Here is a 16,733-nt window from a genome sequence, read left to right as displayed (position 1 = left end):
AGCTCAAGAGGCTGGTGGGGGCTGGATCATGAGTGACTATGATCGCTGTGATGCTAAGAAACTTAGACCTGAAAGAAGGAAATGGCAGTGGGATGAGAAGAAAGGGGTGGTTATAAAAAACATCTAGAAAATAAAATGAATGGACTTGGTTTGTGAAACGTGAGTAAAAAGGGGGAGTCTAGTTTTGGCTCCATGATTAGATAAACAGTGATAGTATTCATAAAAACAAGGAATTCAGAAAATCAGTAGCTATGAGGGAGCAGGGAGAAACTATCCCAGCGTGTGACACTGTGAGTCCCTGGAGCACGTGACAGTACTTGCAACATGGGGACTCCTCAACAGGTATTTGTTTTTTGAGTTGAATGAGACAAATGAGTGAGTGAACAAATAACGGGTGCGAATGTGGACACTCAGGTTCAGATATTTCACAGGGATTTGGATATCTGGACCTGAAGTTTCGGAGACCCTGTAACTGAAGATATAGACTTTGGACTTACTGGAGGAGACAGGATTATTAAGAGATGTGCATACAAAGTGAGCTGAGAGGGCTGATAAGTATCTCATTCCAAGGTCCCAGAGACTGAGGAACAAAGGCCAGCAAACAGGAGGAAAGGTCGAATAAAGAAAGGAACGCCACCTTCAGATGAATGAGAAGACGATATGCCCTGATACACTTGCACAGTGAAAGCAATCTGCAAGTTGGCATCGAGGGCAGAGATAAGCTTGCTATGAATCTTTGCATCGATGAAGGCATACTTTGAGCCTTTAATAGATGAATTAATTTTGAGCTGTTTTTGTTTTGAAATGACATGGTCTTTGGGGGGAAGATTAAGAGATGTTCAAGATAAATGACGCTGTATAGTAGAAATTAACACAACATTGTAAATCAACTATATTTCAATACAGTACATATTTGAAAAATTAAAAAACAAAAAAAAGTGAGCTGAGAAGAGAGATAAGACAGAACAACTGACATAATCGCTGTACTTGGCAAATTTTGGAAATCACTGGTGTCCCCTAGCAAGAACAGCTTCAGTAGAGCGACAGGGGTGAAACCAGTTCGTACAGGGTGAGGAATGAATGGGAAGTAAGTAAGCAAAGATAGACAAGGGTTTCTAATTATTCAGGAAACTTGGTCATGAAAAGGAAGTTGAAAAAGAGGTCCATAACTAGACTGGATTGTACCATTAAGGCAGGTTCTATTGTTTTTAAAGAGAAGAGGGTCTCAAGTAGAGGGGTATTCTACAAAATAAGTGGCCTGTGCACTTCAAAAACGTCACTGTCATAAAACACAAAGAAAGACTGAGGTGTTGTTTCAGGTTAAAGGGGACAAAAGAGTCATGACAACTGAATGCTATGCAGGACCTAGCATTTTCCTTTGCTAGGAAGGACATCACTGGGACAAGTGGCAAAACTGAATAAGGTCCACAGATCAGGTAAGAGTACTGTATCATTGTTAACATCTCGGTTTCGATAACTTTATTATGGTTACGTTAGTGAATGTCATTTTTAGGAAATGCATATTTTAGTATTTAGAGGTAAAGGAGCACCATGTCTACAACTTACTGTCAAATGGTCCAGAAAAAAAGCTTACACACACACACACACACACACACACACACGTGTCACCACGTATACGAATTTTGTGATATTATTCTTGCAATTAAGAACTGGGGTATTCTTGTAAGAATCCTTACATTCTTTTCTATATGTCTGGAATTATGTCAAAATAAAAGTTAAAAGAGAAAAAGAGAGGGGGGGAGGGAGGGGGACAGAGGGAGTAGGGTCCTTTCATGGGCAGCCTTGACTGAGTTAAAGTTTGCACTGTACATAAGCTTTTCTCCTTCTGCAGGACCAGTTCCAAGGTTACCCCCAAATTACCTGTGTGCCCTTCCTGACTGTGACTACCAAGAAGAATATGCCCCACAAGCACCATCAGTACAGTGATCATCAAATACTTTACATTCTGTTAAAACATAACCCAAGAAAAATTTTCATGAAAGCAGACCTTGGTCCTGGGAGACCTTTACTTACTTACCTGTGTATGACAACATCTTTCTGCTGCCCTACTCGGTAGATTCGGTCACAAGCTTGATCTTCAAGTGATGGATTCCTGTTAGAAGACAGGTAAAGCTCAAAGGTACTGACATCCTAGACTGGGGGTAGGTAAATCCCATGGGCAAAATCCAGCCCGCAGTCTGTTTCTGTATGGCCTGAGTTTAAAGTGGTTTTTAAAGGTTTGTAAAAAGTCAAAATCGAAATCTACAACAAAGAATATGCAACAGAGACCTATGTAGCTGACAAAGTCTAAAATATTATCTGGCCTAAAATATTTATAGAAAAAGTTAGCAGATCTCTGTTCTAGTCTGTATGGGACTCGGAAAGTCCCAGATGTCTTCTTGCCCTCTCATGAGAAACTGGGGTCAGATTGCTAACAGTAAGTCGTGGCACCGCCGTCAGCTGAAACTATAAATAACAGAGGTTAAACCAATACTCAAATCCAGTCACTAACTAGCTGGGTGACTTTGGGCAAGTCATCTAACCACAACCCTCTAGGCTACAGATGGCTACTTAGGAACGGGAGGGCTGGCAAAAAGATCTCTAATGCCTTTTTCAATTAACATTCTATGATTCAAGTAAGGAGACTTCATTTGTTTCCTTCTTTCTAGATTCTCATTTTCAATTCCAAACTAGTTTCTCATCTTAGCTCTTAAAAATCTTGGATAACGTTTCTCCAGCTCAGAAATCAGCATGATTCCCATTCTGTTTTCCTCACTCACATGTATAAGGGAGTCCCAAGTAAGACCTAACCACATTCTCCAGAAGATAATAACAGGTTGGCCTGTTTGTGCCCATCTGGGCTGCCTGGAGAATTAACAAATGACAATCCCTGGCAACGGTGCCTGGTACAGTAATCCCTGATGGGCATCACTGAAAAATCAAAACCGGGGCGAATTATGAAACTTTCTCCTAGCAACACATGAATCATTCCCCTCATATCCAGGAAGGATGCTGCCATGTTCCTGGTGTTGACACTATGTGCAGTGAGTCCAAGACTATGTGTTAAGTGCGTGTCTAACATAATTGGAAAATTCCTTTGCCTTTTCTCTTTGGAGTAACAGTTCTCCCTCTTCACCAAAATTGAGATTTCCTTGGACGTCAACAAATATGTCTGAAATATGGTGTTTTGAAGAGATAAAACTCTTCGTTGAATGAAGAAGCTCTTAGCCATGAGAAAAATCCCTGCTCCCAGTTTCCATGGAAACAGACGTCAGATTAAGAATAAAGTGAACAGACTATTTTAAATAGTCATTTGAAGCCTTGCTTGCTCAGGAATTGAGGGCCGCCAACCAGGCCCACACCATTTTGATCTGTATCTTATACACATGCATGCACAAAGGCAGCTACGTAACACGAAAGGGACACGTTGTCAGGCCTTACTGCCCCTCTGGTCTCCCTGCTATGCTGTGACAACTCAAGAAAAATCCAGAATCGTTACCAGTGCATGTCCATAAGAAAAAGATGGTTTCCTCCAGTCAGGTTTAGACCAACACCTCCAGCCAAGAGAGAGATCAGCATAACCTTCAAAAGGAAGCACACCATTCACGTTACACAGATTTGGTCTCATAAATCATCTCTCCTTCTGTCTCAGGTTTAAGACCAAGATCAACACAAATAAGCAACATGCTCTTATCAAATTTCCTTCTGTTGTAAAGGCATTGTTTTGAAACTTTGAGATGCTATACCCCATGCCTCACCATTGAGAAAATTCTCATTTAATCTTTTTTTGGTGAGTCAATCTCAAAACATTCATTGTGTGCCTGCCGAAATATATGAATACTACCAACTGGAGCACTGGGGGTGGTTAGCTCGATAAACCTTCCACCAACCAGATTCTGTCTGTTCCATCAGTCCCCCCACCGCTGCCACGATTCACCTGCCTATCACTCAACCTGTGCTTTCCAAATTCGCGTTATCCATAATTAGATGCCTCTGTTCTCCCACTTCCCTCCACCTTTCCTCCTATCAAGATCCCACCCATCCTTCCAGGCTTGCCTCCTCCACAAAGAGTCTCTTGATCCTAACCAGTTCTGTTCTTACTCTCTTTGTAGCCCTCATATTTTTTCTCTTAGAGTATTTGCACACTTTGATATGTACCCCTGAAAAATGTCCAAGGAATCAAAAACACCTGAAGGGATCAAAGCTGTGAATATTTCTGAATTGAGCTATGTTAAAATTTTCTCTGTATACTTGGGAACAATTTGCTCTTAATTATAGAGCTCTGCTGTGATCAGCTCGTACCTGAGGGCCCCTGGAGTTGTTAAATGCCTCCACCAAGTCCATTCTCTGTTTGGGGTTGACAGAGCCATCGATAGTGGCATAAGTCAGTCCACGCCTCTTAAGGTGCAAGGCTACAATCTTCAGCATGCTGGTCCACTGAGAGACGATGACACTGGAAGGAAGGATAAAACAGAAAGCCAACGCCCCCAAATAGATGAAACAAACTCATCTGCAGGGCTTTAACGCCCGTTATTCATATGATTAGGTTATCAAATGTGAACGAGGAAAGGCCTTCTGCTACCTAAGCATACACACTTAGGTGACATTATGAGATTACAATATTTCCGGTTATTTCTAGATCCAGTCTACAACTTAGTTTGTGCAAAACGAAGTCAGGATAAAGTGGTGGCTAAACTAAAGCAATGTCTGCAGCCTGCAATTACCTAGGGGCCTAGTGACCACTCAGAGGAGGTCTGTGCTCCTGCAGGAAAAGGGTTTAGGCCGCTCCCTTTGTCAGTCAGGACCATAAGCCGCTAGGGCTTCTCTGTCCCCTCCATGCTGCACTTTATAATTAGAGTCTTAAATGTCTAGATCAAAATATTTCCCATCTACAAATGCAGTGAATAGCATACAGTAAAGTAAAACAGACAACGAATGAACCTCCCGTACCCGTGTCCCCAGCTTCGGAACACTCCCAGTCCTGTGGGGGCTCCCTGTCTGACCACACTCCTCCCCTTCCCTCTTCCATCTGTTACTCTCTTGCTTTCCCTGAGATGCTTCTTCTCTGCTCTTAAACACTTCTTCAGACCCTCAGCTTACTTGGATCCTCTAGGGATTGCCTTTTCAACCAGTGCCACAAATATTTTAATTAGAAATCATAGGGAATTTGTGCTGTAACCTCGGTGCTTTCTGCTGAGCATGACACAAGGTCCTTGATATGAAAAGCAAAGATTTATAACTATCTGCAGTATCAAATTTTCTTGCATAATTACCAGCAGTACTTGGATAATGAAATAACACATTTACCTCTTTTGGGACCCTGAATGTCTTCGGATTGCCTCCAATTCCACCAACAGAGATGAAATCTGGGAAAAGGTTGAATTGACATATGTAGGTTTAAGCAAATTTGCTTTTCCCCATTTTCTGAATTAAAGCATCTGTCTCCTCCAAGGCCTCTCCGCTTCCGGTCTTACTCCTCTCTAGTTTCCTCTTCTCTCTGCAGCCAGAGTGCTATTTTCAAAATGTCCGTTTCTTATTTTCCTCCTCTGGCTGAAGCAGTGGCTTCCCGCTGAGAATAAAGCCCAAGCTCCTTACAATGACCTCCCAGATCCTTGCTGCCCTGCCTTCCGCTCACATCTCCAGCCTCATCCCTCACTACGCCTCCTTCAAATGATGCTCATGTGACACCAACATTCTCCCTCCACTAAACCAAGCTTTGTCTCATCTTTGTCCATTCTGTTCCCTCTTCCCAGAACAGCCTTACATGTCAGCTTAATGTCACTTCTTCTTGGAGGTCCTCCTCAATCCCAGATGCCCACTGCCTATGTGCTACTATACCACCTTTTCTTTCTATTATCATGGTCTTTTTCTTGCTATATATTAACTGCTTATTAGTCATCTCTTGCTTTCACCGCCGGAGATGCTCCAAGGAGGCAGAGCCAGTATACGTCTGGTTCATTTCTGTACCCCTAGCACCCAGCATATTGCTGGACCAGAGAAGATACTATCCTAACATTTGCAGAAGGAAAAAGTGAAAGAGTTTGATCCAGTTTGAGGCCTGCTACAAATGGTGCTAAAGAAGAGAACCTGGGGGGCCTCCCTGGTGGCCCAGTGGTTAAGAATCCGCCTGCCAGTGCAGGGGACATGGGTTCGAGCCCTGGTCCAGGAAGATCCCACATGCCACAAAGCAACTATGCCCGTGTGCCACAACTACTGAGCCTGTGCTCTAGAGCCTGCGAGCCACAACTACCGAAGCCCATGCACCTAGAGTCCATGCTCTGCAACAAGGGAAATCACCACAATGAGAAGCCTGTGTACTGCAACAGAGCAGCCTCCGCTGGCAGAAACTAGAGAAAGCCCTCGCACAGCAACGAAGACCCAACGCAACCAAAATAAATAAAATAAAATAAAATAATAAATAAACAAACATTAAAAAAAAAAAAGAAGAGAACCTGTGCAGACCGAGGAATACTTGCTCAAGCTTCCCGACAAGCTCTCTGGGTATTTACTAAAACCGCTCAGGGCACATTCAAGTCTATGAGGGACTAGACACGACAACACATGGGCAGGACTCTGGAAAGCAGCTGGGCTCATTCTTCCTGGCTGCTAATGTGAATGACCTTTCAAAAGGATGTAAGGGCCCTAGAGTTCATCCTCAGAGCGGTGGAGGAGGAAGAAAATTAGACCAAGAATCAGGAGATGAAGAGAGTTCTTACTCTGCCATCACAGGGCTGGATCACTTTGGAACTCTAAGAGCTCAGCCTCCTCATCAGTAAAAAGGGGCTGAGCCAGAGGAACCGAGGTGCCCTTAGCTCTTCTGTTCTATGCCCCGCACGAGGCTGTGTTCCAATCTGAACAAACATGCCAATGCCTAGGCAGAAAGACAATCACAGGACTGTACCATTTTGAAACAGTAGGAAGGAAAAAAAGCAGGTATATGAAGTGCCTGGTGTCTTGGCAACTAGAGGTTGTAGAAAGTTCTCAAATTGCCACATGAAAAACCTAGCGATAGGTATTCTGAAAAAAATGCAATGGGAGAGCAGGATTCATGGTCTGTGAGCTGGGGCCAACTCTGTATGAGTTTAGGTTTGTGCTACCAAACAAAGCTCCCTTCCTCACATGAAATCACCTTTAAGTGGTTTTAACTACGATTAATGGGCTCACATTAAGAAGCCTTGTGAATAATGGCCTGAGTATCAGACAAGTTGTTAGGAACACAAATTATCGGGAACATGAGTTTTAACCCAATAGCTAACTGAGGGTGCTGGGACCTGAAGGCCGGCCACATGCGGCACCCCTCTTATGTTTCTCTCAGTTACTAACAGTGAAGACCTAGGTAAATATTTTAAAAATCCAATTAAAAGTAATTCTTCGGTAATACCATTTCCTGGGCAGTGACCTCCTTTCTAGTTACATTTTTTAAAGCCTTTGAAGGGAGGCGGAGGCAGCCTCAGAGGGCAGCAGAGAGGGAACCCAGCCGCTCAGGGTGGGCGAGACAATGAGCAGGTTCCAAGGGAGCCAGTGGAGAGGCAGGACTCGAGTCGCGCACGCCCTGGCCTTCCTCACAGAACCCTTCCGTTCTTAAAACATTCAAATGAAACAGAACAGAGTGACTAATGAGGACAGAAGGCTAGTAGGAAACAAACCCAGCAGATGGAAGCCTCTCAGCAAAGCAACTGGCGCTCAGACGTTTTACACAGCCTCAAGGCTCAGGGCTTTGTCGCTTTCCCAGAACAAACTGCTCACTTGCCCGGGCCCTGTTGCTGGCACACACCTGACAGACTCCTTCCCCAAGAATCCATGCCAGAAATCTGCCTTGATGCCGGGCTGGCCCAAGCCACTCCCTGAAAGCCCCCTATGTGGTAAGACTTCAGCTTTATTTGTGAAATGAAACTAGGATTTAAGACTGGAGAGAGGGACTTCCTAGGTGGCTCTGTGGTTGAGAATCTGCCTGCCAATGCAGGGGACACAGGTTCAATCCCTGCTCTAGGAAGATCCCACATGCCGCAGAACAACTACGCCCGTGCGCCACAACTATTAAGCCTGTGTGCCACAGCTACTGAAGCCCACATGCCTAGAGCCTGTGCTCTGCAACAAGAGAAGCCACCACAATGAGGAGCCTGTGCACCACAATGAAGAGCAGCCCCCCGCTTGCCGCAACTAGAGAAAGCCCATGTGCAGCATCAAAGATCCAACACAGCCAATAAATAAATAAATAAATACATATAAAAATAAACAAATTTATAAAAAAAGAAAAAAGAAGACCGGAGGCAGAATTTGACCAGCTAACATGTAACAGCTCCAGCTCTGCCGTCAAATGGCTGGGCCCACTTAGACAAACATGGCGCTCTCACTCAGGGAAACGTGAGGAGTCGAAGTCTTTCTACTAGAACAGAGGTGATCATACTACCTTGGTGCTCTCTCTCATGTCGTCAAAAAGCTCCACCCTGAAGCATTTGCCATTAAGGGAAACTGAGGCAGGCGGCTCTGAGTTATGGAGTTGAGACAAGGTCAAGGCGCTGAGCTGCTCTTCCAGGGAAAGGACCAGGCCTTCACTCTTCAGCTCTTTCGGATTCAGCGCCTGAGCAGAATCAGACAGGGGACAGAGCAGATGGGCGGTTGAGGTAGCAAGTCACGTGACCTGCCAAAGACGTGCTGTTTAACACAACACACGGCAAAATGGCTCATCATTTACCATCAGTATCTCCTCGGGTAAACCCAGATTAAAATGCAATCTTGCAAGCTTGTTTCACCAGATCAAAAATAAATCAAATGATGGAACTTCTTAGAAAATTGCCAGACAGATTATGAGATCATTCTATTTTCCCCAGCTAGAACAGTACAGTTAATTAAGCTATTGATAATCAAGATGCAATTTACCACCAAAAAAAGATACATTATTACAGCTTCTCAAAAGAATAACATAGCTCAATGAAAATTTTTTTAAATAAAAAAATTTTTTTTCAAATACCAAGAGTAGTTTTTTTTCTGTTCATAAAGATAACATATGCTCATTTTAGAAAATCTGGAAAAGTTCAGAAGTGTATAAAGAAAATAAGAATCCTTGATAACCAAGGAGAAAATAAATTTTAACTACCAAGAGAAAAAAAAAAGAATAACATATTCCTCTTTTTTTTTTTAAATTGAAGTATAGTTAATTTATAATGTTTTGTTAGTTTCTGGTGTACAGCAAAGTGATTCACTTATACATACACACACACATTCTTTTTCAGATTCTTTTCCATATGTCTGTGAGTCTAATTCTGTTTTGTAAATAAGTTCATTTGTATCATTTTTTTAGATTCCACAAATAAGTGATATCATATGATTCTTGTCTTTCTCTGTCTGAGTTACTTAAAATGATTATCTCTAATCCCATCCATGTTGCTGCAAATGGCATTATTTCCTTTTTTATGGCGAGTAATATTCCATTATATGTATATATGTATACAAACATCACATCTTCTTTATTTATTCATCTGTCGATAGACATTTAGGCTGCTTCCATGTCCTGGCTATTGTAAACAGTGCTGTAATGAATATGAACATTGGGGTGCATGTATCTTTCTCAACTAGTTTTTTCCAGATATGTGCCCAGGAGTGGGATTGCTGGATCATATGGCAGCTCTTTTTTTAGTTTTTTAAGGGATCCTCCATACTGTTCTCCATGGTGGCTGCACCCATTTATATTCCCACCAACAGTGTAGGAGACTTCCTTTCTCTCCACACCCTCTCCAGTATTTATTGTTTGTGAACTTTTTTAATGATGGCCATTTTGACTGGTGTGAGGTGGTACCTCATTATGGTTGTGATTTGCATTTCTCTAATAATTAGTGACACTGAGCATCTTCTCATGTGCCTATTGGCCATCTACATGTCTCCTCTGAAGAAATGTCTGTAGGTCTTCTGCCTATTTTTTGATTGGGTTATTCATTTTTTGATATTCAGCTGTATGAGCTGTTTGTGTATTTTGGAAATTAAATCCTTGTCGGTAGCACTGTTTGTGAATATTTTCTCCTGTTCTGTGGGTTGTTTTTTTGTTTTGTCTCTGGTTTCCTTTGCTGTGCAAAAGCTTTTAAGTTTAATTAGGTCCCATTTGTTTATTTTTGCTTTTATTTCCATTACTCAAGAAAACAGATCCAAAAAGATATTGCTGCGATTTATGTCAAAGAGTGTCCTGCCTATAACATATTGCTCTTAATTATGGATATGCCTCTATCCAATATAAAGACAACTTTTCTGATTATATAAATACTTGCGTTTTCATGACTAGACATAAAATTAGTAACTATACTAGCTTTATGACATCCTAAAATACCTAAGTATTCATATATGGTTTCCTTTTTAACGAGATGCCATTTTCTATTCTAAAATAAAGCTTATTTAAACAAAACAGGGACTTTCCTGGTGGTCCAGTGGTTAAGACTCCGCACTCCCAATGCAGGGGGCCCAGGTTCGATCTCTGGTGAAGGAACTAGATTCCACATACTGCAACTAAAGATCCTGAATGCTGCAACTAAAGATCCCTGCATGCCGTAACTAAGAAGATCCTGCACCCCGAAATGAAGATCCCACATGCTGCAACTAAGACTTGGTGCAGTCTAAACAAAACAAATAATAAAATCTGTTCTCAACATCATGGGAAGTATCTCAAAATCAATAAAGATTAATATAAAATAAAGTAAAATAAACAGTCTTCTCTTTCCTATCCCACCAAAAAACAAAACACCCTCAAACCCCATTTTCCTTGATCTAGCAGACTGGATCCCAGTTTCAGGAGACTGAGTTGGATTTCTCAACAGCCCCTCAGGAATCCCACACAGGTGGCTTTGCTTACCGACTTCAGTAGTGAAAGATGACAGCAACACTGGCGGAGTCTCAGCAACTGTGACAGTATGTGGACAGTGCTGGATGTCTGCGGGTCTGCTGCCATGGAAAGCCCAGGCCCGCTGGACCCAAACTCCTGGGCCACTTCTAAGAAGGAAAGCAGACACAGGAAATAGTACAGGGTTTAAAACAGAGATATGGGGAAGAATCGTGAACTAAATGAGGAGATTTTAATCTTCTTTGATCTGCGGTTCAATCATATAGTTCTAACTCACTTCTCTACCAATTAGGCCAAATGAAATACTGGTTTTCTTTATAGACCTACTTGCATTTTAATCAAACACAACTTGAAAATAACGAAAGAGAAGTTTAGACCGCCAGGTCTGGTGCTTGCAGGTGAGTAGGTTTGCTTTGGTTTGAGGTTCCAAGCTAAGGTCAAGTCTCTGCAGTCAAGAATCCACGACCCCCATCCCTGCAAGGTTACCGAATCTGCATCCACGATGCCATGAGTTTTGTGTACTTACGAGTGTCCTACTGCTTACCTCGACTGAACGGATTACCGGGGCTTCTTCCAGATTGGTAGCCCCCACTTTCATGTCTTTTTAGATAGGATTGCAGAGCTGACCTGCCTCAGATCAAAAAAGAAAATTGCACATATAAAGGCCGCTAAGACCAAACAGGTTTACAATGGTCACTGCTTAACTGTGTTTGCGGTAGGACCCTGAAAAATTATAAAAATGAACTTGTTAAACGAAGGCAGGCTCACAACAAGCACTGGGCAAAGGTAATAAAAAATAATATTTTAAAATGATGAATAAATATTAAACATATTAACATAAAATATTTAATATCAATATTGACATGTAATACAGTAATATGTTATTAATTAGTATAAGTTAATATACTATTATAATATTTATTAACAAATATAAGGTATACAAAGAGAAAAAACTCATTTGCACTGGAAGTGAGAGGTACCAAGTAGGAGAGTATAAATCTGGAATTCAGGGAAGGATAAGAGTTTTAGAGAAAATGCAAAGAAGAGATGACAAGAAGGATTACCAGCAGTTTTTTAAAAGTTCCAATGAGAGGCTAGGCAACAGGTCAAAGGTCAAAGAGACATACTTTCCTAATACAGAAAGACTTGGTGTACAGTGTGCACACCCTAGACCTTCTATGCAAGGAAGCCAATGCAGAACAGGTTCAATGTGTATATGAGACATAGGTGAGCTGAGGAGGGGTGAGGAGAGAGAAAGGGAGATTGTTTAAAAAAGGAACACAGATATCCAACTTGTCAATAATACCATAATTTCAGTTAGAGGAACCTTGGCCCTGCACTCACTCCCAAGCAAGAACAAGAATAAAATAGATGTGAGAAGGTACTCCTTCACTGCACACACCTTGAGCTTGCAAAAAGGACACTATAAACATTCTCTTCGTCTTCAGAAAGCTTTAAATGGTGCAACTGAAATTTACGCTGGGGCAGCACCACCTGGAAGAGTAAAAGAAAAAAACAGCTGGGATGAAGTTATACAAATTAACTTAACATTACAGAGTACACTCCCCAAGGCTGACACCGGACATCTAGTCAAGCCCTGGACAGTAGCTCCCACCCTTCCCTGAAAACAGGACTGCTCTAACACACAGCACAATAGGACTGCTGCAACATAAGGGGCAGGACAGCCACCTGAGGGCCTCCTCCTAGGAAAACAGGAGACTCAGAGGCTCCTGAAGCAAAGCAGATGGAGGTTCAAGCTGAGTCAAGGACATGGTAGCCCTCCTTCCTGGCCTCCCCCAGGGACATGGGTCAATGTGATTACCAAGGGCTTGCCGGTGGGGTCCAGCTGGTCTTTTGTTCTCCTCAGCAAAAGGCTCTTGGTTAAAATATTTAACCGTTCTTCTCCTTTCTTTGAACCATTGTCAACCTGACTCCTCCACACACTGAGTTCATCAAATGGAGAACAACGGAGAAATCTTTTTCATTGGAGAAGGATAGAGAATAGGAAAGAAGCATGGAAGGATGGAGGAAAGGTTCAAAGACATAAGATGAAAAGCAAATCAGATTTCACATGTCATCCAATCATTGTCAATAAAAGTCAATTTCATAGCAAAGCTCTGCTAGACAGAGCAAAAGGATCCAAGTCAATAAGGCACATTATAAAACCACATTATAAAAATGTGAATTTTCCCACTAACAATGTCTATATCATCACAAGTCATATAACCAATAGCTAGAATTCATGCCTAAAACTTCAAAGGCTAGTAAAGAAATTCTGTATCCTCATATGAGCTGACTTGAATAAAAACAGGTATTTTAAAATCTGCCTTCTTTTCTGTTTACTTCAAATAAATTGTAGTCCTGATCCCGGGCCATATGTTTTAAAGCAAAAGTAGCCCAAAACATTCCCGGGACTGAAGAAAGCTGACTTTTGTTTCCTTTAATTTAATCGGTCCTGTATTTTCTCATATATAGCGGTTAGATGTCATCAAAGTCCTATACCAGCCAATCAATCAACAGATTATATCTCATAAATGTTAATTCTTCTGCCCTTTAAATGTTGACAGGCTTGCCATCTGCTACACGAGATAATCTGGTACACACTGGAAATATGAGATATGAAATAATCATGAAGGGTTACCGCAGGGTTCACATCTACATAATCCCAAAGAGTTTACGCACTTCAGCAGTGAATACATGTCCAACAAGTTGTTCTGAATGGGGGTTCCAGTGACAGCCCAACGGGCTTGGGCTTGGAGCTTACACACGGCCATGGACACCTGCACTCTGGGATTCTTAACATTGTGAGCTTCATCCAATATGATTCGAGCCCAGACTACACGAAGCAAAGGTGATGAGTTACCCTGGAAGAAACACAAGCGAAATCCAATAAGAGTACAGGAAAACATGCATGTCATCAAGAAGATAATAACAAGTATCAAAGACCTACTCTTAGGGCTTCCCTGGTGGCACAGCAGTTAAGAATCCACCTGCCAATGCAGGGGACACGGGTTCGAGCCCTGCTCCAGGAAGATCCCACATGCCTCAGAGCAACTAAGCCCGTGCACCCACAACTATTGAGCCTGCACTTTAGAGCCCATAAGCCACAACTGTTGAGCCCGTGTGCCGCAATTACTGAAGCCCACGTGCCTAGAGCCCGTGCTCCGCAACAACAGAAGCCATGGCAATGAGGAGCCCGTGCACCACAACGAAGACTAGCCTCCACTCACCACAACTAAAGAAAGCCTGCTCATAGCAATAAAGACCCAACACAGCCAATAAGTAAATAAATAAATTTATATATATATATATAAAAGACCCACTGTTACCTTCAAGTTTGAGGGCTTAGATCAGGTACACTGAAATAAGAATTAAGCTTAAGAAACCAAGAGTGGTTGGACAGCTACATGTAAAAGAATGAAATTAGAACATTCTCTAACACCATACACAAAAATAAACTCAAAAAAGACCTAAATGTAAGACTGGATACTATAAAACTCTTAAGAGGAAAATATAGGCAGGACAATCTCTGACATAAATTGCAGCAATATTTTTTTGGATCTGTTTCCTAGAGTAATGGAAATAAAAGCAAAAATAAACAAATGGGACCTAATGAAACTTAAAAGCTTTTGCACAGCAAAGGAAACCATAGACAAAATGAAAAGACAACCCACAGAACAGGAGAAAATATTTGCAAGTGAAGTGACTGACAAGGGGTTAATCTCCAAAATACACAAACAGCTTATGCAGCTCAGTATAAAAAAATAAAAAACAAAAACAAACAACCCAATCAAAAAAACAGGCAGAAGACCTAAAAAGGACATTTCTCCAAAGAATACATACAGATGGCCAAGAGGCATATGAAAAGATGTTCCACATCACTAATTATCAGAGAAAAGCAAATCAAAACTACAATGAAGTATCACCTCACACCGGTCATAATGGCCATCATCAAAAAATCTACAAACAATAAGTGCTGGAGAGGGTGTGGAGAAAAGGGAACCCTCCTGCACTGTTGGTGGGAGTGTAAATTGGTGCAGCCAACTGTGGAGAACAGAATGGAGGTCCCTCAAAAAACTAAAAATAGAGTTGCCATACGATCCAGCTATCCTACTCCTGGGCATATATCTGGAGAAGACCATAATTCAAAAAGATACATGCATCCCAATGTTCACTGCAGCACTGTTTACAATAGCCAGGACATGGAAGCAACCTGAATGCCCATCAACAGAGGAATGGATAGAGAAGATGTGGTACATATATAAAATTCTACTTTTATATGTAAGATACTAAGCCTGACACAAAGAACATTTCCTACCCTCAAGGAGCTCACAATCTAGCAGGGGAAAAAAAAATAAAATAAGCATAAAGATCGTTACACAAAATGTATATATAGTAAATCCCACTGGATAATTCAATACAAGATAGCAGGAACCTAGTTGGTCTTGTTCACTGCAGTATCCCTAATACCTGAAATAGCATCTGGCAGGAGGTAGTGTTGCAACAAAAATAGAAATGAGTTTTTTCCTCTCCTGATAACAAGGAAAATAAAGGGAACCATGAACAGGCTGGAGAAGTAGCATAAACTGGCCTGAAAGTGTTAACCAATCCCAGTTTTATTTTAACTGTTACTAATTCGTAGGGTCTGCAAGGAGATATGTCCTTTGCAAAGCTAACCTCACTCCAACTGCATGTGAATTACACCCTGCACCTGGTGTTTACACTCCTTACACTCCCTAGTAGCAAATCACCCCTTACAGCATTCTGCATTTCAGAAAGAAGGTTACAGGCGATAACCCAGAGACAAAAACAGACCCAGCTTACCAGGCTGCCCCACGCCAGGTGTGACTGTTTCGAAATAAGGCTGGAAGAAGAAAAATGCAAGACCTTCACTACTGTGATCCTTATCCCCTACCCCAGACTGCAAGCCCCACCTATAAGAGGTCTCCTGATTCCCCAGGGAGGGGGACACAGTTTTTGAGGTGCTAGCCTGCTGTGTTCCCTCTCTGCCAGGCAAAGAATAGAGCTACTCTTTCTTTTCTCCCCCAAACTCTGTCTCTGTACTTCTATTTGACACGGGTGCAGAGAGAGCCAGATTTTGGCATCAGTGGATACTCAATATTTGCGGAATTAAATGGAGTGCCGTGACAGAAGCAAGCACAAGGTGCTAGGAGACGCATTTAACCAGAGGGGGAGGCAAAGCATTCCGTTCAGAGGGAGAACAGCACAACAGCACGACAGAGCGTGGACGGAAGTACACTCCTTGGTATGGCTGACATGGGGTGCCACTGGGAGGGCTGGGGTGTAGGGGATGAAGGCCACTCAGGCAGGGTGAGACCATAAAAGGCCTAATATATCATTTAAAGGAATGAGGGTTTTAGCTTGAAAGCTAAGAGGAATCACTGAGGAATCTGAAAAGTTAATCACCCTAGAGAAGGCAGAGTTGGTCATGAGATGGAGAAGCGTCCTAGAGATCTCCCCACATACAGAAAGCTGCGAATATCTTACTGTGCTTAGAATAAAAGCATATGCAAAAGAGCAGTTCTTGAAACAACACTTTATTTTCAGGAGGAAAAAGCCCACAACAGCTATGCAATAAAGCCTCTACTCTACATAACTGAGACTACCCTGGACACAGCAACAAACATTCAGGTTTTTTCCCTGGTTATCGTGTAGTCTCTGGCCCACTGTAGCCTTATTATTTGCAACCCCTTTCCCAGGGAGGTGGAGGAAGGCAGGGAATAATGGCTTAATATCAAAATACTAGTCCTAACACTAAATATAAAACACATCCTGAGAGTATACCCCCAAAACTCTCAAATAAACACTGCAACAAGTCAAGCCTTCCCATATTCATGTAATGATCACCACCACAACTGCAATGTAGTTTTTATTTCTAAAAACAAAA

The 16,733-nt window shown here is 42.0% G+C and overlaps 1 protein-coding gene across 4 annotated transcripts in view; it reads right to left on the bottom strand.

Moving 5' to 3' along the window:
* Positions 1 to 16,733, bottom strand: part of TTF2 (transcription termination factor 2) — a 56,566-nt gene that overhangs the window by 16,427 nt on the left and 23,406 nt on the right. For 3 of the 4 annotated variants that reach the window (XM_057720319.1, XM_057720311.1, XM_057720329.1), the window contains exons 13-22: positions 13,508 to 13,689; positions 12,648 to 12,801; positions 12,228 to 12,319; positions 11,370 to 11,452; positions 10,838 to 10,974; positions 8,411 to 8,581; positions 5,308 to 5,366; positions 4,303 to 4,453; positions 3,500 to 3,582; positions 2,039 to 2,113 (exon numbers count right to left, since the gene is read on the bottom strand). In XM_057720319.1, the coding sequence (XP_057576302.1) occupies positions 2,039 to 2,113; positions 3,500 to 3,582; positions 4,303 to 4,453; positions 5,308 to 5,366; positions 8,411 to 8,581; positions 10,838 to 10,974; positions 11,370 to 11,452; positions 12,228 to 12,319; positions 12,648 to 12,801; positions 13,508 to 13,689 (1,187 nt within the window). The remainder of the gene's footprint in view (positions 1 to 2,038; positions 2,114 to 3,499; positions 3,583 to 4,302; positions 4,454 to 5,307; positions 5,367 to 8,410; positions 8,582 to 10,837; positions 10,975 to 11,369; positions 11,453 to 12,227; positions 12,320 to 12,647; positions 12,802 to 13,507; positions 13,690 to 16,733) is intronic. The other variant, XM_057720338.1, reaches the window with a different exon arrangement.

This window comes from Hippopotamus amphibius, chromosome 1 (assembly GCF_030028045.1).
Source record: "Hippopotamus amphibius kiboko isolate mHipAmp2 chromosome 1, mHipAmp2.hap2, whole genome shotgun sequence".
NCBI lineage: Eukaryota > Metazoa > Chordata > Mammalia > Artiodactyla > Hippopotamidae > Hippopotamus > Hippopotamus amphibius.
Note: the sequence above shows the minus strand (reverse complement) of the source record. Positions and strands in the feature narration are given on the sequence as shown.